General features: G+C 45.9%; 2 protein-coding genes across 8 annotated transcripts in view; one reads left to right on the forward strand and one right to left on the reverse strand.

Moving 5' to 3' along the window:
* The window catches only part of SLC25A26 (solute carrier family 25 member 26), an 84,857-nt gene extending 68,405 nt beyond the window's left edge, over nt 1-16,452 (forward strand). For 3 of the 7 annotated variants that reach the window (XM_019280326.3, XM_010390198.4, XM_010390199.4), the window contains 3 exons: nt 7,221-7,285; nt 8,701-8,774; nt 13,749-16,452. In XM_019280326.3, coding sequence (XP_019135871.1) covers nt 7,221-7,285; nt 8,701-8,774; nt 13,749-13,820 — 211 coding nt within the window. In that variant the 3' untranslated portion in view covers nt 13,821-16,452. The remainder of the gene's footprint in view (nt 1-7,220; nt 7,286-8,700; nt 8,775-13,748) is intronic. The other 4 variants (XM_019280330.3, XM_019280329.3, XM_019280327.2 and 1 more) reach the window with 3 other exon arrangements.
* Nucleotides 16,453-19,077: 2,625 nt separating this feature from the next.
* LRIG1 (leucine rich repeats and immunoglobulin like domains 1) overlaps nt 19,078-27,060 on the reverse strand; it is a 90,120-nt gene continuing 82,137 nt past the window's right edge. The window contains 7 exon segments of the mRNA XM_010390404.4: nt 19,078-20,392; nt 20,622-20,930; nt 22,039-22,185; nt 22,769-22,891; nt 24,184-24,603; nt 25,148-25,429; nt 26,058-26,378. Coding sequence (XP_010388706.2) covers nt 20,160-20,392; nt 20,622-20,930; nt 22,039-22,185; nt 22,769-22,891; nt 24,184-24,603; nt 25,148-25,429; nt 26,058-26,378 — 1,835 coding nt within the window. The 3' untranslated portion in view covers nt 19,078-20,159.

The raw sequence follows: 27,060 nt of genomic DNA on the forward strand, positions 1-27,060 counted from the left end.
TCAGTATAGCTGACAAGTTTGTGGGAGGAGAGATTCAACTGTCTTAATAGAAAAAACAGATTAATAGTAAAGGGATGGATAGCCAGAGCTTTTTCCCCACGGAGCTAAAATACATGTTGAGATTCCAAACCAGTAAGAGAATATGTGGAAAAAATAAATCCTGTTTAAAGAGAAATTATAGCATTTCTTGAAAAAGAGATTATCAAAAGCAAAGCTTGTTCTTTGATAGCTTACAAAATCAGAGTCATTACACTGTATGTAGTTTTTTAAAAATAAGTTCTGTTAGGGGAAATGAAGTATTAATAGCAGCAGAATTCCAGCAGAGACTGAGGCTTCATTTTGAAGGGCACAGAAACTGCACAGCTGAGGGGAGGCAGTGTGGCTGTTGCTGCACAGAGTTAAGTAGATTGGGTGTGTGAGCAGTGAGGGAATGGTTTAGGTAGAACTGATTCCATTTTGGGGCCGAGAGAATATTTTAGGTGACCTCTTGTGGTCTTGTCCAGCTGTATTTTTTCTGTTTATGTTGATGGGAAGGGAGTTTTATTCTGCTTAAGATCCTGCTGTTGGATTTTACACTGACTTCATCAGTCAGTGCAAACAAAATAAGAGCAAATGAAGCAGATCTTTCATTTTTCTTTTGAAACAAATCAAGCTAACAGACTAAAAATGCTTTAAAATTCAATCTGTATGTCTGCAGGTGTGATGGGGATCATTACCTCTGTTGATTTCTTTACAGTTAGATTGATACAAAAACTGCATTCAGGCATGTTCAGAGAGCTGGAAAGGTTATCTGATTTACCCAAGGCCTTGCAGAGTAATTTCCTGAGGTCCAATTTGGTGTCTCAGCTGGAAATTTAGCCCAGTGCCTCCAATTCCTTCTCTGTATGTCATAATTCTGACCAGTTGTGCTTGGACTTGCTACTATTTAATGGATGTTCAGCACTGTCTGCTCCTTTTCTAGCAGAAATCTTGCAGAAGGAGCGTCCAGAGGCACAGCTGTGCATGGACATGTGCTCACTGTCCTTTGGCACACACTGGGGGCACCAACACTTGGTGTTGGAGGAGACACTAGGTCCTGGAGCAGCACAGAGACTTCCAGGTCCATGTGGTGGTAGATGAGACACTTGGCCTGGTTGCCTTCCTAGACTCTATTCCCCAAGCACGAATCTTTGAAGAGCTGGAGTCGTAATTTGTAGATCATGTTGTAATTGGTGAGGATGAATATTCTCTGAGTTATCCTTCCTTCAGCCTGGTTTTTCTTCTCTGTGCTTTGTCTCCCTATTCTTTCCTTTTCACCAGCAGTATTGTAATCTTCCTTTCTCATGTGTCCTTTGACGACCTGCTTCAAAGCTTAGGAGGTTGAACTCTTTTTGGATCAGAACCTTCCCTTCTGTCTCCATTGCCTCCCCCTGAGGTATGGAACAAGCTGGCTCTGATATTGATCTATTCTGGTACCACATCCATTCTATTTCACTGAAAATATTTAGCCTTTTTGCTGAGGGGAGGCAGTGGAACAATAATTTCCTGCATTCTGAACAATGGATTCCAGAGTTAAAAATTATTGACTACCTACATGTAGCTTCAGATGAGGGAAGAAAAAGCCAACCAAACTCTTTATCCCTTTCTTTCCATCCCAAAACAAAAAAATTAAAACCCCATCAGTTCGCTGGGAATAAAACAAGGTGGATATGTGCATAGAAGTGATTTAAAATCACTGTGTTATAAACCTTAAAAGGCAAATGTTATCCAAAAAACAACCTTTGCACACAGATATGCTGCCAAAAGCCACCATGGTGGTGGTGGGATGGTGAAATCACACAGACAGGCTTTTCTCCTGTGTTCTTTGCTTGAATTCAATACTTTCTAAAAATATGTTAGAGGTCCTGAGGGGCAGGGTAATAAGCTGAAAGAAACTGAAAGAAAAGTCCTGTTTAGCTTCCCTTTATGGCACACACACATGTGTGTGTCTGTATGAGTTGGTTATAACTATTTGGTGAAGACAGAACCAAGAGCAACAATCTGTTGAATTGCATCCCCAGTGCCTGTGAAATGGCAGCAGTTTCAGCCAAAGTGCTGCAAGAGGCCCAACGCTGCCGTATTGAGCCCTCATATGTAAGATAGATGTATGTGATCCATGGGCTTTTAATGGAAATATAATAGGCATGAACATAAATATTAGAGATTTGGAATCCTCTCTGACTCATCTGTTAATAATTTAATCCCTCAGTGCCTTGTCCAGCTTTATCATCATCTTTGGTGTCTTAACAGAGATGTTTGGAGCAGCCAGGGAGTGGGAAAAGGTGATACCTGAGCAGTCAGTGGGGAAGAACCCAAGGGTAGATCTAAACGAGATTTTAAGCCTGAGGCTGTGTTTTAACCAAACCTTGCCTCGTGTCTGAACTGTTTGGACACCACCCCAGATCTGGGCAGGGTATGGAGGCAGAGGAGGGAAGCATGTACCCATACAGACATGGTTCTGGTTTCACCCCATGCTCAAGTGTTCTCTGGATTTAGACTGCCTGGCTGGACTACCCCAGCCCTGCAGTGTACCAAGGCAGGCTATCCCAGGAGAGCTTCTGTGTGGGTTTCCTGTGTTCTCCATGGAAGTAGGTCAGTGGCAAGGAAATCCTGCCATTGGGTATTAGCTGTTGGGAAAGAAGAATACTGCCCTGGAGCAGCAAGGTGATCCCCAGCTTGTCAAAGAACCTAATGTCCATTTAATGTGACTGAAAATTGCCCCTGTTAAGCTGCCTTCTTTGTCACTGCCATAAGAAAAAGTGTGGCTTAACATGAATAATTAATGCTGTGTGGTGACAAAGTCACCAGGAATGGAGGTGCAAGTCCAGTGAGTCATAATGCACTAACGAGAGCTTTTTGCACATTAACAGGGAGGATTTCCCATCACTTTTGTTTTGATCTAATCAGCTCTGACAAGATTACACACTGTGTCTAAAAGCCTCTTTAACTCTATAGCTCTGAATAAATTTTTGAGTAGTTCTCAAGATTTCCCTGCAGAGTCTGCTTGGAACATGCTCCTAACCCTGAATTGGTTAAATCTCTGGAGGGTGCAGTGCTTTGTCTTGGTATTTCTGCTGAAATCCAAAGACGTTCTCAGATCACTTCGCTCTACTTTAGGCAGGTGGTGTTCCCACGCTGATAAAGGGCCAGAATAACTTCCTTTTAAAAAAATTTAACATGGTATCAGTAAAATAAAAGTTCAAATAAGAACTTATTGATTGAAGAGTTCTGAAAAAGACCATTTGTGAACTTGGAAATCAGTCAGTGTAAGAGGATGCTGTGAGATTTAGCGTTGGACCTGAGCCACTCAGTTTTTCAACCTGGAAATTGGGATGTGATCCTGAATCGGTCCTGGGTAATCTCCAGATGTCAGTACAGAAAGTAATAATGAAGAAAGCCAATAGTACAGTTCCACTGGAATTTTTTTTCTTTTCCTAAGATGAACTAATTCCAACAAGGAACAAATTGCTGTCTCTTGAAGTGAGCTTGACCTACAGAACAGGACTGGTATTGCAGAATAGAAAGCGGGGGTCTGGCTGTATGACAGGAACTCAGAGTCAGGGAGAACCCCTGTAATGGCCAGAATGATTCCCTGGACCCTTGTGAAAAGGGGAGGAGAAGTTAAAATGGTACAGAAAAGCAAGACGCCAAAACTGAAGGAGAACTTGTCTTCCTCCCTTCATAGGATCTTATTTGAGGATTGTGTACCTTTTCCTGTAGCAGCAAATTCTACAGGCTGCGAGAACCTAGGGTTATGAATTGTTCCCAGGTGAAGTATTTCACTCTGCTCTGATGCTTTTAGTTGTGTATGACAGCTAAAATGGTAGAAAGTGCCAGCAGCAACCATGGGGAATATCTTAAGTCTTCGAGTCTTTTTATTCTTATTACCAAATAAAGGTAAATCATTTTCTGCAGATGTCTGTCACCAGCACTTCCATCAAGGACTGGTCACTGGGAAAGTGTGAGTAGCAGGGGGATTTTCTGTTTAACATCCTGACTTGGTAAAGTTTGGCTGCTCAGCTGATGTGTGAATGTACAGTGACCATTGTAACTTCTTGGGAGATGGGTGATGAATTTTCCACTACTGCACGAAGGTTTATTTTCCCAATAGAGGAATTTGTCACTCTGCTAGAAGTACTAAAGAGCCAAGAGCCTTCTCCCATGTGAAAATCCATCTTTATGCATGTTTGCTGAGCCCAAGTCATCCCCAGATCTGTCTAGGGCAAGGGAGAAAGGAGCCTTCTCCAAGACTGAGTTGGTGAATGAGCCTGGACACAGACTGCCTGCAAAGGTGCCTTTTTCTCCATCAGCTCTGCAGAGAAACCAGGATGGTTTAGGAGTGGGAGTCTGGATGTGTTTGGGCCTTTCTTGTCCACCTGATACTCTGATGCTTTTCCTGGTTGCTGATTAGTGGAGCAGACTCCAGCCTCATGTGGCAGTTCTTGGTGAGTTCAGTGAGAGCAGGAATTGAATGATTTATTTAATAAATAAGTGATTTAAAGATCCATTGGGCCCTATGGTGTATTAGTGCACTGCACAGCCCTCCTATTTTCAATGAACAGACAGTTTGCATCTGTTGTATCAATCTGGTGATTGGAAGCAGTCAAGTTTTAAGTTCCTTTATCCTGTTCCTGGGTACCTCTGTACTAAGCTTTAAGAGGTCACTGTAAAATTATCTTGAAGATTTAGAGTTAAGGCTGGAGAATATTCATTTTGTCAGACTCTGTCTTCAATAAAAAGCAGTCCCCAACAAATGCTAGCTTTAATCTCATGTTTTTGTCAAGCATATACAAACTTGCTTTTAATTTAGCCGCTATTCTGCTGCTTGTTGTGCTTATGAAGCATTTTATTGTTGCTGTTGCCATTCTGAATTGATTGGTAAATCTGTACCAAATACTTCCCAGTGATGAAAAAAGAAACACTGAAATTTAGTAACAAAAGAGTAGGGAAGATCCAGATGTCAGCTGGGGAAAAAATGAAAACCAATCAGCCTTGATTAAACTTTTTAGATAAGAATTTGGGAACATCATGCCAGGATAAATTGTGTTTGTTCTAATCACTCTTATCAGCCAAGACTGAAGCTGCTGCCAATAAGAAACTCTCAGGAATAAATGCATAAAAAAAGTTACAGAGATCTGATAAGGGACATAAGTTAGTCTGACTAAAGTGTTGCCATCAGAGCTGGGTGATGCTTTGTGATTTTTTTGCTTGACACAGGCCTGACAGCCATGTGGTTCACTGTTTAATTTTAGCTTGGTCTGTGGGCAAAGGAAGGGCTTCTACATCCAGACTTGTAAAGCCACTATTTTCCATGGAGATTATTTTTTACCATTCTAAAAATACATTGCTGACATGAGTACCAAAGTTTCTATCCAGACCATTCTCTCAAAGCCTTTTGGTCACTTACGCAAAAACTGGCTCACAATAAAAGGATTTTCTGACCTTAAAGAAGGTCCAAGAATTGACTGGAATTTAGTTTAACTTGCTCATAGTTTCTGCTTTGACTTCTTGAATACAGCCCATTTTTTCTGCTTTTTAGTGAGGTATCACTGCTAGAAAGCTTCCGGCATAGTGAACCACATGGGCCAGCCTAATGGGAGTGGAAGCTGCTCCTAAACCAGGCATTTGGGCTGTTCACTAACTCAGCTTTCCTGCTATTCTTGTTTGAGATCCAGGGGACTGCACATGTGCCTTACTGCATCTCCTGAACTGTCATGGGACATTCCTTAATGAACTGTAAGAAGTCAAGTAGGGTGCCAGCTGGCCCAGCCTCCTCCGTCGGAAAACAGAGGTTTAATATGTTCAAGTTAAGGTGGTTGAGAGAGAGAGATGCAGGTAAAAACACAAGCCAGCAGGGAAAACGGATTTTTTATTACTTTACAGATTTTAGAAGAAATGTTTTTTCCCCCTCTCCCATCCCAAGAAAAGAGAGATCAATTTTTCTACATTCCATAAAACTTGGAACAGAAAACAGATTATTTTTGGCTTATTCCCTGGGTACTGTGTAGGCTTCAGTCTTTGGAGTCACTTTGTTCCCAGCTGTAGCAGATACAGGATTTATACAAGCTCCAGAGGAAAAAAAAATTAGGAGGAAGAAGAAAGATTTCAGAACTAGTCTCTTGCTCTCTTTTCTCCCCCCTTTCTTCCCCTTTCATTCTTCACTTACTGCTGCTCCTGCATTTCAGAAGTTTCCTTCACTTTGGCTCTTCCTCAGCATGAATTACTCTTTTGAAATATTTTGAACAGAGGAGGGAAAGATTAGAGTTGATTTTAGGATGGGGAAATAAGGCAAAGGGAATAAAATCCTGGGAGGAAAAGCAGCAAAGCTGGTCCCTAGATAGCACAAGAGGCCAGGCTATAGTCACAGGGTTAAAATACAGAGCCAGACACACACATGTTTGGGGATGAGACATGCAGATGGATAAGCTGAAGATTTCTGGCTTTCAGGAGGAAAGTCACAGCTGAGCTGGCTGTGGCAAGTGACAGTAATGAGCTCCAAGGGTGAAGTTTGGGAGTGAGTAGAGAATAAAAATGCCCCTGAGGGTAAGATGGCACTTGTGGCAGCAGACTTCTGACAGTTTTCTAAGACCTTTGGGCAGCTTCACACTGTTGTTATCCAAAGTGGAGCTGATTTAATCTGTTGGAGATGAGCTCCATCCCAAACACTGACTTGTCTTTTTTCTTTGAAACAGTCCCAGATCCAGTTTGTGTCTATCTACTGAGGAGCCCAAGCATATGTGTTTCAGATACAGAACATGTTTCTATCTTTCTAGCATTTACATGGTCAGACTTTAATTCTCTAGGCAGAACACAGTGTGACTGGTTTATTTTCCCATCTCTGCAAATGAGTAAGCAGTTTCTTCCTCCCAAACTTGCTGTAGATGTTGGAAGTGGAATCTGTTATCCTTGCAACCTTCATATGTTCGTATATGTACAGAGTCCAGAACAAAAAGACAGTAATGCCCCCGGGGATGTTTGGATTTACAGTTAACCAGCAGAGAGCTGTTTTCTAAAGTCAATACACAGTAACAAGGTCTGTGTACAGACCTTGGACAGACGTACCTGGGCTCTGACGTGAGGGAACGTGCTGTGGGCATTAATAACAGAGCAGTGTTGACCACAGCCCTGGGAATTATAGGCAGTGTGGCATTTATATTCACACAACAATGTCTCACTTGTGCTTGGTATTTTAATTTTCTCAGGTGGATTTGCAGCTGCAGTCACCACACCTCTCGACGTAGCAAAGACGAGAATTATGTTGGCAAAGGTAAGAGTGAACGAGGCCACCAGACAGGCTGGTGAATGGCCTGGGTATTCCAGGGTTTCTGTAGGGTCATTACAGACTGAAATCCAGCACCTATTAATAATCATTTCTGGTCTTGTCCTCGAAGGCAGGAGTAGATGTGAACAGGCACTGCATGCAGAACTAATGAAATTGTTGTGTTCCTTTCCTTGAATGCTCCTCTCTGGTCCTTTCCCAAAGGAGCTGTCTGAAACAGACTTGGGCTTGTGCTCAGCTTCCAGAATCTCATGCAGTGTCTTTAGGAGAAAAGCCTTGCAGAGTCAGACACCCAAAGTTAAATTGCCCATCAGGGATTTATTCAGCTGTTGTTTTGAAAATTCAGAGTGTGTGTATGTCTTTTCTGAGGAGGGCTTGGTACTGGGTTTTCTGTCCTACAAAGTTAAGCTACAGAGATTGTGATGGGGGGTTGGCAGAAGGAAGATTGCTTATAAGTTCAGTGAGTTTAGTAAGTTTAGAAATTGCTACTGAGTCTGATGTTCCCATCATCATCTCATTGACCCAGAGCAGAGCTGACAGCCACAGAGCTAAGAGCCCTTGGCAGGTGGATGTTCCTAAAGCCTTTCTCCCAGCCCTGAAGAGAGCTGTTGTGTTGGTGAAGGATGGGCATTGTGAAGTTTCTGTGGCTGTTTTTCACCCTGTTGCTCTGGTCTCTCAATTTGGGGTGTTTCTTGTTGATAATGTGCACCTCCCCAGCTGAGTCACATCTATGCTCACCATGTTGCTGTGTTGTGTATCTGTCATTGCTGGTTTGTGCCTGCTGCAGCTTCTTTGTCTTTGGATAGTGTCAGTGATAAACCTGTAAGAACTGGGTTTCATTTATCTCTGCCTCTCTCCTGAGCAGCCAGGTAAAGAAATGAGGATGCTCTGAGGTGTTCTGGGACCATTCCATTTATATTAGTCATCTCACATTAACTAGGTCACGCATGGAATTTAATTGTCTCTAGTCCTGCTGTTTGTCCTCTGTTTTGCACTCAAGACAATTTTCACATGCATTTCACTACTCAGGGTTTTTTTTGGTTCTTTTAAATCTAAAGGAGCAGCAAAGTCACTTGTTGGTGCTTCGAGACTGTGTTTTTATTCATATCTTACTGCAGAATCAGCTGCTGGATGTAGAGCTGAGTGTAGTGCAGAAGGGACCGGGTGTCCAGTTCTGAACTAACCAGCTCTGTGACCTTGATTGCTTTGTTCTTCTGTGCCTCTGTTTCACTTTGTGTCCTTTATTTCATTCCTGGAGACGAGGAGCTTTTGCCTGTGCCTGGGGTAAGGAGGTCGTTAGGATGTCTGTAATTCCTGTCATGTAGCACTAACCAGGGACAGGTGCTCAGTAAATAACTAAACCTCTGCCAACAGTTCCCAATCTCTCTCTCCCTGTGGTGCAGGCTGGTTCCAGCAATGCCAGTGGGAATGTTCTGGCTGCCCTTGGTGGCATCTGGAGGACACAAGGCCTGTCAGGGTAAGGACATGCTGCACCTCAGGGGTTGTGTGTCTGTGTGTTAGGGGGTGTGAGAGGATGGGATGGGATCTGTTTATATTTAAATACTGGCATACAGAAAAGCCTTTTGATTGCTGTACACCTGGACAGGGAGCAACAGTCAGGTAGCCAAGAACAAGTTCCTCAGGGAGGTTGAGTGTCCTCACTTTAGCACTGGCTGGGGGCAGTGTCCAGGGAAGAGCACAGAAAAGGGGCATTGTTGGGAATATATCCAACCTCTAAGCCTAGCTCCAGGTGTCAGAGGCGAGGGTGGCTTTGTGTTAATAACCCATGATGGACTTTTCCCTGTGAATGTGTGCGTTTGTGATTTGTATCCATTTAAATTCAGGCACATCTCGTTGCAGCGAAGACAACAGTTTTATTTGAGGGGTGTGAATCACCTCTCCTGAGGTGTTGGGAAAGGCCAGCATAGGATCCACATGCCCCTTATGGACAGTTTTTCCTCCTCCTGGCAATTTCTTTAGATTTGAAAGCACCAGCAAGGTCTCCTCTGTTCCTTTCAATTGTCCATTCTTGCTGCGAAGTGCAAAGTGAGCAGGCAATGCCAGCGTGGGGAAAAGCTGAAGCAGATGGAGGGAGCCGTGTGCTCCCTGACTTGTGCTTTGAACCTCCTGTTAGGTCTGGCCTTGAGCACATGGCCCCAGATTTTTGCAGTGTGGAACGCATTGCAAAAGCGCAAGTTTTCTGAGCCAGGCTTGAGTACAAAGAGTAGGTCTGAGCAGCCACAGATCAGCTCTCCAGGGCTTTCCTGCTGTAGCCAGAGTGTAGGAATGTTCTGGGCTCTCCTCTGACCGGCTGTGGAAGTCTGGGGTGATGTCCATCCAGTCTCTTAAGTGCCTCACTTTGTCCAGTCCTGAGACAGAGAATTGCTCTCCTGACCTTGGAGCAGTGTAGGAATACAGAGTCTTCTGCTAGTGTTTCTACAACATTTTGAGGTGTCAAAATTATTATTGAGTTTTACTGACACTGCTTCACTTACACTACCTTGTCCTCTTTGAGTGTGTGTCTTATACCAGTAGTTGGCCTCTGAAAGTGAATATATGTCTTAACTTCTCCAGTCCATGAAGTTCAGCCTGTGCTTCCTTCAGCAGGGCTCATGTCTCACCTGCCTTTGGCCTGGAAGAGAAATGAATGGGTTTTTTTGAAGCTTGGGGCTTTTCCCTGTAATTTTCCCTAGGTTTTTAACCCTCTCACTCTTTCAGGGCACTGTTTTAACCTTTGTTGCCTGAAGCATTGTGCACATCGCAGCTTTGCGGGGGACAGCTTTCTCAGAACATCTGATCTCTGCTTGCCTGGCTAATAAAAGTTCAACCCTCTTTCTACACATGTGGGAAATAATTCAAAACAAATTGCAGGAAGTTCCTGAACACCGATTCCAGGAAGGTATCCAGCTGTCCCCCCCGGCAACACTCAGGGATGGGCTGTCTCAGGTTTGCCTCTTGGAGGGGATGAGGTGATGTGGCAGTGGATGAGTTTGGGGTCCTACATGGCTTGGTGGACTCTAAGGCATGTTTTGAAAGGGACTGGAAGAAGTGAGGCCATGTCGGCTGCTGGTGGAAGTTGAGCTCTGAAGGGTGTGAAGAGGCCTGGATTTGACTGAGAAAACCTGCCCCGTACCCCAGCCAACAGCAGAAAGTAAAAATGTATGTTTGTGTTCTTTTCAGGGTGGTTCAGCAGTGCCCTTTTCTAAACAACCCAGAATTAAACTCTGCCCAAAGATAGTACCAGTGGACTAGGACCAAAGGGAACACAATTCAGTTGAAATCAAAACAATAAGAGATCTGGAGAAAAAGTAACATGTAAAGGAGGCCAAGCTGCTTCAGCTGCAAGGAAAAGGAAGAAAGTCTTGGGAAAAATAAACGCAGAGGCTGTCATGCCTGCTGCCAATTATAAATCTATTAATCAAAACCAATAAAAATGTCGGGCTTTTTTGGCCAGTTGCAACATGACATGATTTATGGCTCCTCTAATAAATCTCGTACTTGAAGAGGAGGAATTCTGATGGCAGAAAGACACATTGCTTATTGCCACCTTATTAAAACCAGAGCACAGGGCTCAGCTTCCTGGTCTGCACCTAGTAAATCCCTCTGCTTCATGCCAAGAAATTCCACATCCATTTCTGTCCAGGGAGAGCCAGGACTGTGGTAGGGGTTAGGATAGCAATGGGGTGAGTGGATCTGTGCACCTCTTTGCTCTTGCCAGAGGGGTAGAGGAATCATTCACAGGAAAGGAAGTTTGCATCTTGTCTGACAGCTTTTCACACAAGGAGATGGTGTTTTAAAGCCATGGATGAAGCTTCCCAATTCATTGGTGAGAAACACAAGGATTATTGGAGTGGTAATGCTGGTGAGGTGGCCTCTGTGGAGCTGGGGATGGAGCTGGTGGTTTTGCACCAGGTGTCCTGTTCCTCCCATGAGCTTCGTGGTTGGAGTGAAGTTGGCACGTGTGAGGTACCGATTTAATAATCCCTCAACATCGTTTAGTTTTATTTGTTGAAGTGTGAGTTATGAATCTCGATTTCAGTGGAAAAGTACCAGAAGGGCACATGCCTCGGCAGTAACAGCACATGCACAGAGAAAGGCTCTGTTACTGGGCTACCCCTTCGAGGGGAGGAGAGCAGCTCTGCCTCTGAGCAGAGAAAATTGTCTTCAGGGAATACAGAAGGGTCCTATCTCTGGGGGAATTTTGCCAGGCAGCCAACCAGGGGGGAGAAAGCCTCCACCACCAGCCTGCAAATTACACCCCGAGAGGCGAGGTAACCCTGTTGTGGGGTGAGACTCTCCAGACTGTCCACAAATCTCCTGTGAATGGGAAAACCATGGGAGGAGCTGTGGGATATAAAAACCATTATGAACAGCGTCACTTCGGCTCATTGTGTGCCATTTATCGGCTGCCCGAGGCCTCCCCGAGGAGCCCCGTGCCTGGCGCTGCTGCGGGCCCGGCCCTGTCCTCGCTCTCCTGCCCGGCCTCTGCTCGCCCCGCTCGGCGGCCCCGCTCAGCCTGCTCGCCCCTCGGTCCCTGCTGCCCGCTGAACCCGAGCCATGCTGCTCCTCACAGCCAGCCCCGCTGGCTGCTGTGCAGAGCACAAGCTGCCCACAGAGAGAGCTGGGTGCAGAGCTGGGTGCAGAGCTGTGGCCAGAGGAGAGCAGCAGTTTGTGTCAGTATGGCCGCCTCATTGGTCCAGAGGGTACTTCTTAGGTTACACGGTGCTTTTTTCAGCACTGGCCCCTCTGTGCTGTGTCCAGGCCCTGCATTGCCTTACCATCTTTCCCTGGGAAGTGGTGGAATCAGCAAGCCTGGAAGTGTTGTAAAAGTGTGTAACTGTGGTGCTTGGGAACGTGGGTTAGGGGTGGGCTTGGCAGTGCTGGGTTATTTTGGGCTTGTCTTTTTTCAACCTAAATGATTCAATGATCCAAAGTCTAACTGCAGGGGTCCTGTTAGTCTCCTGTTAGGAACTGAGGAGTGGCAGAGTGCCAGGTGAAATCTCCAGAGAGCAAATCCAACTAGACAGCAGACCTCTACCCACCAGAGTGGTTTCTGATGGGGCCAGCAGAAATAAACCCAATTTATCTCATCTGCTGATGGGCGCAGGCATGGCCCAGCAGAGAGCAGTTCAGATCAGACCTGCCACAGAGCTCTGCTCTTTGGATTTGGGACCTGCCTGCAGCTGTTCAGCTCTGCCCTCATGCAGAAAGGGAGCCCATGGGGAAAGTGTGGAGAGGCCACGGGTGGCAGGTGGGAACAGGAACTGGGAGAAGCAGGGCCAGGATTCTTGGAAGTGATGGTTGGTAATAGGGGTTGCCAGGGATGCAGCTTCTGGGTTAACTCAGTTATGGGCCCCTGTTTGTGTAATAGCTGTGTCTCGAGTGGGCTGTTCTGGAAACGAATATCTGCCCCTGCTCCCGTAATGAGGCTCCCTAATTCGGCAGGAGAGGGATGGTGTGTGCTGCTCCCTAGGATTTGCCCTACCAGTGCTCTGTCCATACATGCCTTGTACAAATTACTCTGTTTTAAAGCTGTCATTATGGTAATAGACCCAATTGCTGTCTAGTAAAGCCATAAAATGTTTCCATCTGCCTGTGTGCTCCAGGCTCCTTTGCAGAGCTCATTATTGTCAGAGGTTTCCCTGTGCAGCAGGAGCAGGGAGCTCCTGAGCAGCCAGGTCTCACCAGGAATTACACCATGTCCCACTGTGGGCACGCTCTTAGCAAGGACCATGCAGTGTTTGGAAAAGCCAGGGACAGGATCCCTGTGGACCTCAGCCAGGCCGAGGGTGATAGATCTGGAAGGAGGTGGGATGCCAGATGGATTCAAGCCTAATGTTTAATCCTTGCTTGCCACAAAGGAAGCCTGTAATCCTCTGGGAGGATACACTGGCCTGTCCTGAAGATGTTAAACCAACTGTGAGTTTAGATGTGTCAAGCAATTGGCTTTGCACAAGTTTCCTGTTAATTTCAAAGAACTATGAAGATCAGGCACCTAAAAAAGGTGAAGGTGCCATAAATTGAATATTTCTTCTCCTTCACGGCTATTGCGTGTTGCTGGGAATGAGCCACTGCAGTGAGCAGGGCTGTCTCTGCAAGGGGGAGCCCCTGACACAGGGGCTGGTGGGGGCAGTGGAGGACAGGATGTTCCCACCTGCAGACAGGATGTTCCCAGTCTGCAGCTCTTTGTGGGCATGTGTCCGAGCTCCCCTTTCCAGTGGCCCATAATAGCCTCCTGCCTTTTCCTTCTGCACCTGAGGAGCGTGGAGAGAGCTTAAAAATCACAAGCTTTGGGAGTGCTGTGTTGGGGAAGCCCAGACGGATTCCTTCAGTGAGCAGTGGGGTGGGATTTAAGAAACCAGCAAGAGAGAGTTTTTCTTGGCTTTGTCTTCCGAAGCCCCTGCATCTGCTCCCGGTTCGTCCTCTTAAACTGCTTTTCCTTTGCCTTCAGCTTGTTCGCAGGTGTTGTCCCACGGATGGCAGCCATCAGCCTGGGAGGCTTCATCTTCCTGGGGACATATGAGAAGACTCGGCAGCTGCTGCTCTGAGCCAGCCCGGCCGCTCCTGCGGGGGGAGAAGCCGGAGAAGCCGCCGAGGCAGAGGAGGAGTCGGGCTGGGAGCAGAGCCTTCCTCCGGCACCCCTCACAGCAGCTGTCCTGCAGGCTGAGAGCCACTCTCCCTGCTAGAGAAAACTAAATCCTCCAATAATCCAGCTTCCCAAACATGAAATTTTCCTGCATGGAAAGTGGGTGAGGTCATTGTGAAGAGTTGTGCCAAAAAAGTAATGTTTGGGGGGTAAACAGCTAATTACGGTGGCTGCGAAAGGCGTTATTAGAACTCCTGCAGGGAAAGTGTTTTGGAAAGCTCTGGCTCGGGGGCTGTGGGGAGGCTGAAATAAAGCAAGTTTTCATCGTTCAGTGGCACCTGCCTCGTAACAGGGGAGGGGAAGGGGTCGATAGAGTTACAGCCTGCTGCCCTCCAACAGCACCGAAAGGATTCTGGCTTGGGAGAGCTCTTTGTAAAAGACAATAATCCATTTGTTTCTGATTTGAGCTGTATTTGTGGAAGTTTATATTCCTGTTTATACGTACAGGTGCTCAGCAAGCATTCCTGTGAGGAAGCCAACGCAGCTTTATTAACCACACTCACATTTCTCCAGTAAAAGCATGGGCTTGTATTATTTTACAGCAGTGCTTGTGCAAAGACATGGAGCTCTGCCTTCTTTTGGTCTTCATCCCTCAGCTGCTGAAGCAGCGGGAGGATGGAAGTGCTGAAGCACGGGAGGGAGGCTGGGAGGGTAAGGCAGGGAGAACATCGGAGTTCTGCCGATGTAAGGGTGGATCCTGAGGGCTCTCAGGGGGCTGCTGGCAGGCAGAGCAAAATTCTGGTGCTGTTCTTGTGTAGGAAACAGAAGCTGCAGCAGTCAAAACGGTGCGGGGAGGAGTGTGAGGAGACCTTATTGGAATTACGCAAAATTATCACCAGAGTCGGTGCTGGCGGTCAGGTTTACAGCACCAGCTTGGCTGAGTGGTGGTTGAGGAGGTTTAGCTGTGGAGGGTGTTTCTGAGGGCAGGCAAAGCCAAGGGACTGTGGTGGGTGATGGGTTCCTGCACGGCCGTGGGTTGGGCCATGATACTGGGCAGTTCCTCATGACTGAGCCATGCCAGGTCACTGGTTCTGGTGGCACCGTGCGTGCTCCGTGCTCACTCCGTCCCCGTCATCCCAACGCTGATGTACTGGGGATGATGTGCTGCCCTAGGGTGCTGTAATTTAACTGTGAGGCTGTTCCCCTCATGAGGACGATGTGCAGGTGTTCAGAGTCTGGAGGGAGGGAGAACAAATGCCAGACCAGGTTAATGTACTGACCAGGGGACACAAGTGACACCAGAGCCCCTGCCCAGAGCACCAACAGCCCAGGCTGGATGTTTTGTTACACAAATGACATGTAGTAAGACTTTGTAGAGGCCAAAACTTAGAAAATAATTGGCAGACAAGTAAAACATAGAGAACAAAGGACATAATTCTTAATCTTCAGTTAAAATTGGGAATTCAGCCAAGTCCTGTCTTGGCTGGTTGGTAGTGCTACTCGTTACCATGGCTTGCTGGAGAGGTTGTCTCTTTTATGACATTCTATACATGTATCCTGTATATATGTATCAGATCCAATTTTAGGGGCTGGGAGGGAGGAAGATTTATTACTCTGTCTCAAAAGTCTATCACATTTTCTGTTTAAGCTCTTTAAGCATGGTGAGTGGGTTAGCACTACAGTTGATGCATTTAATTACTTGAGCTGTAAATAATCATCTTTATGTCATTGGGTCCAAATGGTGCATTTTTTGTTTTTATTTAATGTTGCAGAATCAGTTTTTGTCATCACCTCAGGCCCTAGCCTCTTAAAGCCTCTCTCAATTTTAAAAAATTTTAACTCCTACATATGTTAAGGAACTTTGAGTATTCTCAGACAACCTGTTTTATACCCAAAGTAATAATTTCAAGGGGGAAATAGTTTTAATTTTTAAAAAATATACAGAAACTGAATTGAGATTTTTAGTTAAAGCAAGAATTCAGGCTTATCTCCAAAGCTGCCTCTGGAATTTCCATCCAGGGTGGGGTTGGGGTTTGGGAACACCAGAGGTGTTCACAACTGCTGCTGAGTCTGGTGCTGTCCTGGCTGTGTTTTTACTTGCACACATGCTCACTCCCCCAACTGTTCTGTTCGCACTGCCAAGACAGGGGGACTTGCCAGATACTAAAGCAAGCTGATATATTGGAAATGTATTTCTTATGAGTTCTGTATTGTATTTTCCAATCCAGCCCCAAATTCCACCCCATCCACATGCCAGGCTGTCAGAGCCTCATGCTGTTCCCCAGGATCTCATGGCCCAATTTCAAGAGCAGGTACTTTGGCAGTTAATCTCCATTTCCATAAGAGAAAGACAGAAAAGAGTTATAGCAATGGATTAGAATTTTATTTAATTTTCAACTGAAACTCCCAAAAGCTCACTCTCAACAAATCAGCCGTAATATTATAAATGAACCTTTATTAAAGACACTTCAATGCCATTTGTTAGACACTTCAATATCTTACATGTTTTTCAATGTACAACATTGTACCAAATTTTCTAATAAATAAATAAATTTGTACACAAAAGTAATACTTCCTCTTTCACATTGCCTCTTAGAAGCAGCAAATTCACATATTTAGTGGAAGTCATAACATTAGGCAGTTAACTTTATTCAGAAACATTATTTTCAATGTTAACATGGCAAATATGCTTTGTATCCACACTGGTGATGACACTGCCGCCAGCAAAACGAGCCCATTGAATCATTCCCATCTTCCCTGTGTCCCTGGTTCCACGAGTCGGTTCTGGAGCACTTTTCCCTTTAGTGAAGGGAAAACTGTGCTCAGTTTATAATTTTCTAACATCCATTTCCTTTGCTTTGAATAAACTTGGCACTCAACATAATTCACCACCTGTCTCAAAGTGCAAATGTGTCAATAGTCAGGGACTGGGACAGACAGGTACTGGCTGAATTATGCCTGGCTTCATCCAGGGGCAGCTGCTGCTCCCTGACCCTGAGGGCCTGAGGTCCTTCCCTCACAGGAGCTGGTGGCTCTTCAAGCTAAGGCTGGGTATGACCACCTTGTAATAAAACCAAGGGGCAGCTTGCAGCCACTCCCTGAAACCCCATAGGTGCAGTAGCACTGGAGCAGGTCCCTAAGTAATGGATCTAAAGTGAGCATGAAGTGTTTCTGCCCTTATCTCTGCTGCTTGTTCTGAACAGCAGTCCTGGCAAAGGTGGATTCCCAGACTCAGCCTCAGTGGAACTGGTATTTGAGTTGCTCCATAGGAAAAAAGTGACAACCCCCCTGTGATAAACCTGCCCCAAAGTAGTCATCACCAGAGTTAGCAACCTCATGTTAGCAGAACTCAAATCATCCATCCACAGGTACCAACAAACACCACTGGAAAGCAGCCTTTCTATAAATAAAAAGCATCATTGTGAAGTCAGAAGTGACAAAGATCTGTTTGATTGAGGTGGGCATTTCTTTATTACCTACCCCCTCCCATTAATGGACAAGCTTAAAAGACCACATAAAAACATTTGGGACATTTCCATTTAAAAGTCTGTTTCAGCCATGAATCCACAGTTTTCCTTATAAAACAAGTGTATTTCTAACTAGCCCAGAATTGCTACACAAGGCAGTGTAACTCACTTGAAGGTGGTATTTTCATATAGAGAGTCTGGCTGTTCAACTACATAGTGTAATATTATGTTGCAAGGAAAAAAAAAGTATTGGATGAATTAATGATACAGCTGTCCCCTTAGGAGTGCAGTTTAGTTTTGTTGTCAAAACAGCTCTATGGTTTCAAACCCCCCCCCGAACAGATGTTTTTTGGGAGTGAAAATGCATTATACTGGCATGGGTTATTTATTCTAGGCAGGGCAAGGCTGGATCATTGCACACACCTCAGACAGGTGGAGCTGGGTCCCTTCGGAAGGGGAAGGGCCTGTGGTGAGGGCTGTGGTGCCCAGTGCTGTGCCAGCACACATGGAAGGTAACACCTCCTACGATGATATGTTTGAAAGGTGCACTGTTACGAGACCACCCCTGGTTTACTGCTCAAGTTATTTATTTTGGTAACTGCTTCCCAGTCATAACAGCCTTTTCCTCTGGTTGTTTTGGGGCTCTGTACTGTTGCCGAGTTACTTAGTGCCTCCTGTGTGGTCCACTCTAAAGTCTCACACAGTCACAGTTCAAATAGTAATTTTTACAAAGTTTTGAAAAATAATAGAATTTAAGTTCTTCCACCAACAGGAAAATATCAGGTTGCTATGTCATTGCTCACTGCTTTTTTTTCTTTATAAATTTCATTTGACACAGTTGAACCTCTCTGTTATTAAATGTGTTAAGTACAATAAATTTCCAAGGGGAAAGAAATTTGTGCTAAGTAATGCAATTGAATCACAGAATGTCTTGGGTTGGAAGGGACAGAATCACAGAATTAACTAGGTTGGAAAAGACCTTTGAGATCATCAAGTCCAACCTATGACCTAACACCGCCTTATCATCTAAACCATGGCACTAAGTGCCAGATCCAGTCTCTTTTTAAACACCTCCAGGGACAGTGACTCCATCACCTCCCTAGGCAGCCCATTCCAATGCCCACTCTGTGAAGAATTTTTTCCTAATGTCCAGCCTAATTTCCCCTGGCACAGCTTAAGGCTGTGTCCTCTTGTCCTGTCAGTAGTTGCCTGGGAGAAGGGACCAACCCCCACCTGGCTATATCTTCCTTTGAGGGAGTTGTACAGAGTGATAAGGTCACCCCTGAGCTCCTTTTTTCCAGGCTAAACAACCCCAGATCCCTCAGCTGCTCCTCACAGGATTTGTGTTCCAAGCCCTTCACCAGCCTTGTTGCCCTCCTCTGGATGCATTCAAGCATCTCAACCTCCTTCCTAAACTGAGGGGCCCAGAATTGGACACAGCACTCAAGGTGAGGCCTCACCAGTGCTGAGTACAGGGGAAGAATCACTTCCCTGGTCCTGCTGGCCACACTATTCCTGATCCAGGCCAGGTGCCATTGGCCTTCTTGGCCACCTGGGCACACTGCTGGCTCATGTTCAGCTGCTGACAAGTCAGTACCCCCAGGTCCCTTTCTGCCTGGTCCCTGTCCAGCTGGTCTGTCCCCACCTGTAGTGCTGCAGGGGTTTGTTGTAGCTGAAGTGTAGGACCCAGCACTTGGACTTGTTAAACCTCATATTGTTGGATTTAGCCCATTTATCCAGCCTGTCCTGACCTTAAAGGTGATCTTGTTCCAGGCCCCTGCCATGGGCCAGGAGACCTTTCATTAGTCCAGGTTGCTCAGAGGTCCCTCCAACCTGAACACCTACAGGGATGGGACATCCACAGCTTCTCTGGCAACCTGTACCAGTGTCTCACCACCCTCACAGGGAAGAATTTCAATTTCTTCCATATCTAACTTAAATTTTCCCCCTTTCAGTTTGAACTCATTACTCCTTGTCTTGTCACTACAGCCCTCCTTATACTGAGGGCACCAGAACTGTGTGCAGAACTCCAGGTGGAGTCTCACCTGAGTGGAGCAGAGGAGGAGGATCTTCTGCCCACAATGCTCTGGATGCAGCCCAGGACACGGGTGGATTTCTGGGCTGTGAGCACACATGGCAAAGGCATGTCCAGCCTCTGATCCACCAACACACCCAGGTCCCTCTCCACAGGGCTGCTCCTGGTCACTGCTCCACCCAAGCAGTACCTGGGATTAACCCAACCCTGGTGTACATGGTGTAAAGGAACTTGCACTGAAAAGAGGACAATCCCTTTGGAACGGTCTGGCTTTTAAAAGTTATGCTTATGCATTTAAGGCACCAGAATTATTTCTCTCACAAAGTTTAACAGTAACCTGATACTGAAAACAATATTGCCAAAATTGTAAAATTTCACTCAGTTTTCCATGCACTAAAGATTAAAATAGCCTCTGTAAAAGATATATATTTTTTTATATATATTTATATATGAAAACTCTTATGTACAATTGTATCAAATACTTTTCTCTTTACACAATAATCCCTTGCATTTATGTGCTTCATATGCAAGTTGACTTTTGAACACTTCATACTTCTCAGGGAAGTTTTAAACTATGTACAATCAGATGACGCTCGAACAGGAGTTTGTTCCCCATACAAGCTTGTTTCTCATACCTCAGTTGGTTGCCTTTGCCAGGCCATCAGTTTGAGATTCGAGGTAGAAGTAAGTAGCCTATATACTCTGTGCAAAAAAAAAAAATTTAAAAAGTAATAGTGTGTTTGTTAATTTGCACATGGCAGTCAGTGTGTGCTCTCAGTCCAGAGACCTGTTGGGTAGCTTGGGCTCGTGACCAGAGTTGAAGGGCTGGGCTGCGGTGCCACTGGGCAGGAGAGCCTGCTCCACTTCTGCTTCCCTCTGCAGATCCAGTAGTGCTGGGGACATTTCGGGAAGCACATTCAGTTGTTTTAATGACCCTCCTGCTGGTGAAGCTCTCACCAAATTAAGGTTGTTAAGCTCTGAAGGCTTTGCTGCTGCTTGTGAAGAGCCTGCAAAACCCCAAAGGATCAGCATGGTTAGGTGATGCTCAGCCTGCTATCTTCCATGACCCTGGAGGTCTTTCCCAAGCTTAATGATTCTATTCTGTGCTCAAACCAACCCCACCGCTGCCATCCATGCCTGTGAGCTAGTTGAAAAGGCTGAGGGGAGCACATGGGGCTGTACCACAACCCCGATGGAGCCCCTGGGGATCAAAGGTGACCCCAAGGAAGGACGTACCGTGCGTGTCTGCGAGCAGCGCGCTGGCCATGCCCTCTGGCCTTATCCTGTCGTGGTTGCTGGGGTAGAGGGTCCCGTCTGTTTCCACCCTCTTGCCACTGGCAATCCCATTGCAGGGCTGAGCATGAAGAAGGCTGGTGCCTGCACCCCTCTTCCTATGGCGCTCCTTGCTGCTCAGTGCATTGGGGTGGGTGTTTTCCACAGTCTTTAGGCTCTCAGAGTAGCACTCGGAGTCCCTGGGGTAGATGTGGACGTTCATGCTGTCCGTGCTGCTGCTGCACTCTGTGCACACCACGGGCAGCCCATAGCCTTTGGGGGAGGAAGGGAAAATCAGCAAAGGAGGATGAGCAGCTGGAAGTGGTCAGCACTGGAGCACACAAATCATGGAAGGAAAGGGCAATTCTGTGTAGTTCAGGGGGGAATCTGTCATTAAATAATGTGGACACTTTGTGATTTTACACAGGGCTACTACACACCCAGTTTTCAGAACTCTGTAGCCACCATCACTAAAGGTAGTTCCAATCAATAGCTTTAGTTAGGGATTCTTTTTCACTCCAAAGAAGTTGTAACTTTCTTTTTTTTTAATAAACTATGCATTTATTTCCTTTTCCAGACTTTCTAATCAGGGTAGAAATGCAAAGTGGAACTCTCCTGTAGCTGCTTTAAAATACCAAGTTACCTTTCTTATTTTTGTACTGCTGCTTTACAAGGGATCACCATCAGCTCACACTGTTATCTCAGGATACATTATTACTGGTAGTGGGAACAACAGATGAGCAGAATTCAAAGCAGCAGGAGTTTCTAAATGTTGAAAGTTAATTTCCTTAGTGCACTCAACAACTTTCCATTATTAAACTTTACATTAGTTTCTTCTAGAGGGAAATTTGTTTCATTGACTGGTTTTCTGTGGCTTTTACAATACAATGTTAGAACAGAAAGCACATCCTAAAAATAGAAAAGTATGCGTGTAACACTGTAAAAATTGGCAAAGAGCAGAGGCAGGTGTAGTGCCCAAAACAAATTTTAAATTTTTAAAATAAATAAATAAAAAAGCTGAGCTTTGAAGTCAACAGCCCTTTTAAAAGAGCATGAAAAAATTTAACACCTTCAGTTTTGAAAGTGCTCTCATATTCTAGGAATATCTCAAATCAAAATTCCCATCAGCCAGCTGGACAGAATGGCAGTCAGGAGCTTTACTCTGCCTCTTTCTGACAGTTCCTCAAATTCCAACTATCCACGCTTGAGAGAGGATCAAAGCAAGCAGGAGAAAGTAAATTTTCTGTGCTTGCACCTGATAATCATTCTGGGCTTTTTTTTCTCTGAAGGTAACAATTTCTTGTGTAAATGCTGTCTGACTTGGAGGGCTTTGTGATCTGTACAAACATGAAATGCCTTCCCAGATTAATGGGTTTTGTACCTGTCTTATCTGGAACAAGCATTCCATCAGTCATGTCCTCAGTTTTCCAAGTGTCTTTATTATAGCTGACACACAACTTGGGCTGTCTACAACCTACAGCAGGAGCTTCAACATCTGGACACCTTCCAGCGTCAGTCTGACACATACCTGTAACAAACAAGCCATCTGGTTAAAGATCACAGCCCTCTGCTCACACTTAGGTGACTTGTTGGTCTTATTTCTACTGGAAAAATGGAGAAAAAATAGCAATGGAGAGAATAGATAATTTTCAGCTAACATTTAACAGAATAAATGCTGCACAGTCTCAGGAGCATCTTAGTTCAGAACTCTGAACTTCTCCTTCCTAATGTGCTGTGTTTAAATAGTGTAAAACCCCAACATTTAATTTCAAACCCTGAAGGCAGGGACAGGCAATGCTAATGCATTTTCTAGTATAACTATGTGTAACTCTGCTGCCAAAAAAAGAATCCAAAATTAGCAAAAAACCAGTCCTTGGGGCCTGACTGAGCAGTTTCTGAGGCAGTCAGCTTGTGGGAACACTTACTTCTGGGAGAGGAGAGCTCTGTGAAGTCAAACACAGATCCCTGCTCTGCATAAATGCAGGAGTTACATTATGAAGATCTCTGATAACTCAGAACAAACACAAACACAGAAGTACTCTGGGCTGTGATTTCTACCTCCCATATCAAGTTCAGATCCAGCATTACAGAATGATTAAACCATTTCTCACCATTGCTGTCAATGTGTCCTTTGGGCTGCTGGGTATCCACTCCAATGGCCACTTCCTGCCTCTCCGAGAGAGTCCCTTGGGAGGACAAGTAGCTTGGCACGTCAGGAGGCACAATAGTCTCATCTAGAGCAATGGGAGCAAGGAAACCTCAGTTCCCAGCAGGATTTTCAAAGTAAATTCACATTTTCAAGGGGGATTTGGGACCAGATCTAGAACCGGTTATTTTCTGTAGGTGCAATGGAAACTGAACTGCCTAAATATTCCTTTCCCCTCAGAAGCCCCATTCCTGATTTTTCAAAGCTTAAAGCTGTGAGAGATAGTGCTGGTAAAGGCACTTTGAGGGTTTGCATGTGGCATGGTCAGTACATAGTAGGTGGAGTAGAACTATTTCTTCAGAATAAGTAAATCCTTCTCTTTCCCCTGAAATTCAGTCCCTCCTTTGAGTCAAGCCCTCTGCCTCCTGAAGTCAGGAGTAAAAGTATTCTGCACAACAAGCTCTTTGATTCCCATAAGCAGGAAATAAGTCTTAAGCCTCCTGGCTGTCCTTGGCTTTCTCCATTTTCTATCAGGTAATTTCAGTTTCCCTTGCCATACAAAATCAAGTGAAACTCAATTATATCAGGCATGAAGCCCTGGATTTTCAGGACTGAAAAAAGAAGTTATAAAAGAATCCCACTAATACATCACACTGCTAACAGGCTATCCAAGACTTCCTACCTAACCCATGTCTTTAAAAATCCTTTTGTACTCTGCCTAAAGCTAAGCATAATATAGGAAGGCTGCAAATCCCAACAGGCTGGGAAAGTCTTAGGCTGGTTCTTACATACTTCTGTTTTGTTCAGAGGCTGTGTAAAGAGGTCAGGAGACTTTATTCTTACTGCAACACTTATTTCAGCATGAAATTATCCCCTCTGAGTATCAGGAGAAAGCAATAAACGCTAATTCTTTCTTTAAAAAGTAACAGATACCCCCCATCAGCAGGGCTAGCTCTTATAGCCAACATGGAAAAAGGAATTCCATCTTCAAAGTCTAATTTTTCAAGTTTTGAATTCAAAATCTTTGAAAATACAGATTTCCAAAAAGTAAGACAGGTTCCCAGCATCATGGACATCATCCAGACTGCCTCAAGAGTTACCACGTATGGTCATGGAAAACCAAAGTAGCAAAGCAATGGCTGCAACTACTGCCAAGTGGAAAAGACCTTCCTTAAAGAGCAAGCCAAGGGGAGAAATGCAGCTCTGAACATGCTTCAGCAGCATGTGAAAGCTGGTTCCAGCTCTGTGAGCCAAGAGAACCAGGGAGATAAGCCAGCTGCAGTTCAGTGCATTGTGTGGCTCCCTGATGGGCCGGCTCAGCCTCAGTGGGACATCTGGCAGCACAAAAGGTTAGAGGGGGCCTCAGGACACTAGAGCTACCTGTGTTGGTGACACTGTACTCTTCACTCTTCTTCCTGGTCTGGTAGATGATGCAGACCCAGACCAGGGAGGTGAGCACGATGCTGCAGACCACGGCGATGGTGATGATGCCCACGGTGGTGCGGTCCTTGCGGCAGCCCAGCGACTGCAGGATGCTCACGTGGCTGTGCGCGCGCTCCGTGCCCAGCGTGTTGGACATCTCGCACGTGTACTTCCCCGCGTCCTCCAGGACAACGTTCCTGACGATCAGCAGCTGGTTGCCCGAGGTGAAGTGGTGCCTTTCCGTCACCACCAGGGGCTGGTCACCTTTCAGCCAGGTGATGCGGGGCGGGGGACTCCCCGTGGCTTTGCACTGGAGAGCCATGGTCTCACCGACAGAGACCACGTGGTCTTCCAGTGGATGGACCAAAGATGGAGTCTCTGCAGGAGAACAAACACAGAAATTAATTCTTAGGGACAGTGTAACATCAGATTTAACAGTGCTGAACATTCCTGATGTTTCTGCAGACACAGCAAGGCACAAAGCAGGCACATGCTCAGGAATATGGCAGCTGCACACCACAACAGATCTAACAACCACAGCTAAGGCCTCACTTCCCACAACCAACTGGTGTTAAGTTTTCCCAACAAGAAACTTCTGAGGACATGGGCCAACAGCTGACACGTGAATTATTTCATAGGGCAAGAGAGACAAAGTGCAATTTCCTTTTGAAGTCATTTTCCCAGAGAGCAAATAGGCTGGTTGAAGGGGCTTCCTCGGCTCAAGAGGAGATGCAACATACAGCTCCTTCTCTAATTTAAGAGGTATTTTTCATTAGTGAACTACAGTGTAAAAGAATGAAACAAGACTAAGCAGAACATTTGACTCTGTCTTTTCTTTATCTGCAAGTGGTAAAGAGCTTGAACAGCCATCCCTCCCAGTTCCCACTTGCACTCGGCCTCCTGGGGCACTGGTGCATCTTACCCAGGACGGTGAGGGTGGCATTGGCCAGCACGGACCCTGCAGAGTTCTGAGCTGTGCAGCTGTAGACCCCCATGTCCTCGATCTTCACATCTGTGATGAAGAAGACGTCGTCGTCGGGCATGACGTGCATGCGGCGCTCGCGGGCCGCAGGGAAGTCGGTGCCGCCGTCCTTCTGCCAGGCGATTTGGGGCGTGGGGTGTCCCTCGGCTGCACACTCCAAGCGTGCCGTCGTCCCCGTCCGGCTCGTGATGTCGTGGGGAGTTTTGATAAATGATGGCAGCACTGATAAAAGAAAACAAAAAAAGGGCATGAGCAATTCTGTGGGGGAAACACCATTGTCTGGGCAGTTCTGTTTTCCTTCCCACAGAGAGGATGAACATGACCATTACCCACAGGGAGGAGGATGTCCACCTGCTTCTGCAGGGTATCTCTGAATTGCTGGGGACTGACCCTGTGTTTCTATAGAGCACACCTGTCTGCAGAATCCATGACACCCCAACTGAGATCATTAGAGCTGGGATCAAAGCTAATTTTCTTCTGTGAAGACCTGGGAAAAAATCCATTATCTGTCCTACACAGAACTTCCAATCACTACATCCCTCTTCTTTGCATCCCTTTGTTATTCTTGTTTTCATTGGGCAAAGAATCTACCTGAGCAGCCAAAGAGAGGCAGCTAAAGCTGTTAAGAACATGCATGCTGAAGTGCTTGGTTGGATGGCAGCCAACACAAAATGGTGTGTGCTCCTCACAGGGCATTTCTCAGCATCCACTGAGATACAGACAGCTGCTGCAGAGGTTAAGAGCTCACCACCAGGAGTGGACCCTTGGGAAGAACTAAGTGGGTCCCAAGGAACTGTACCATGTACAAGCTCAGGCTGAGGAGAGGAATGAGGAAGCAGCTCCCACTCACCATTAACAGTGAGTCGGGCCTTGTTGGAGTAGGTGGAGCCGAAGTGGTTGGTGATGACGCACTGGTACCGCCCCTCGTGTGCGAAGGTGACGTGCCGCAGGTGCAGGATGGTGGTGCACTCCATCACCTCCCCGTCCTTGGCTCGCACGTGTGCAAAGTTCTCGATCTCAGCGTTGTGCAGCATCTCGTTGTCCTTCTTCCAGGCAAACATCATGGGGGAGCTGCTGCTGCTGGCAGCCAGGCAGGTGAAGCGGATGTCCTTGCCAAGGACGGCCACTGTCGTCTCAGGTTGGATGATGATCTGTGGCTTGGGGAAATCATCTGGGAGGAAACAGCAGCAATAGTCAGTGCTGAACTCTGAGGGGAGACTGGAGCAAGCCAAGAGGTGAAATGAGAAATAAGCAGTGCTCTGTAGAGCAGGTGTGCCCCACACAACTCCACTGAGTGGTTGGTTTACGTGGGATTGTTGTTCCTCTGGTTCCTTCAGTGGGCTGAGATGGTCACCTAGTTACCTCAGACACCTACAGGACACCCAGCTCCTTTACCAATGTGGCTGAAATCTGAGAAAGATGCTATGATCCGAAGAAAATATTCAGACCATATTTAGGCTGTCCTTCCTTGTACAATCCATGCATGAAGAGCACGACTGAACTTAAAACCTCACCTCCAGACCTGTATTGGCATGAAGTAGGATGGAAGAGGACACTTAAAGGGCTGGAAGTGTCACCTCCAGGGAAAATTTCTCATGGGAGGTTTTAGTGAGGTGGGGATTGGTCTCTTCTCCCAGGCAATAGGACAAGAGGTAATGGCCTCAAGTTGTGCCAGGAGAGGTTTAGATTAGCTAATAGGAAACATTTCTTCCCAAAAAGGGCTGTCAAGCACTGGAACAGGCCTGCCCAGGGACCAGGGATGTGGTGGAGTCACCATCCCTGGAGGTATTTAAAAGATGTGTAGATGTAGTGCTCGGAGCCATGGTTTAGTGGTGGGTTTGGCTGTAGTAAGT

The sequence above is a fragment of the Corvus cornix genome, chromosome 12 (assembly GCF_000738735.6).
Source record: "Corvus cornix cornix isolate S_Up_H32 chromosome 12, ASM73873v5, whole genome shotgun sequence".
Taxonomy (NCBI): domain Eukaryota; kingdom Metazoa; phylum Chordata; class Aves; order Passeriformes; family Corvidae; genus Corvus; species Corvus cornix.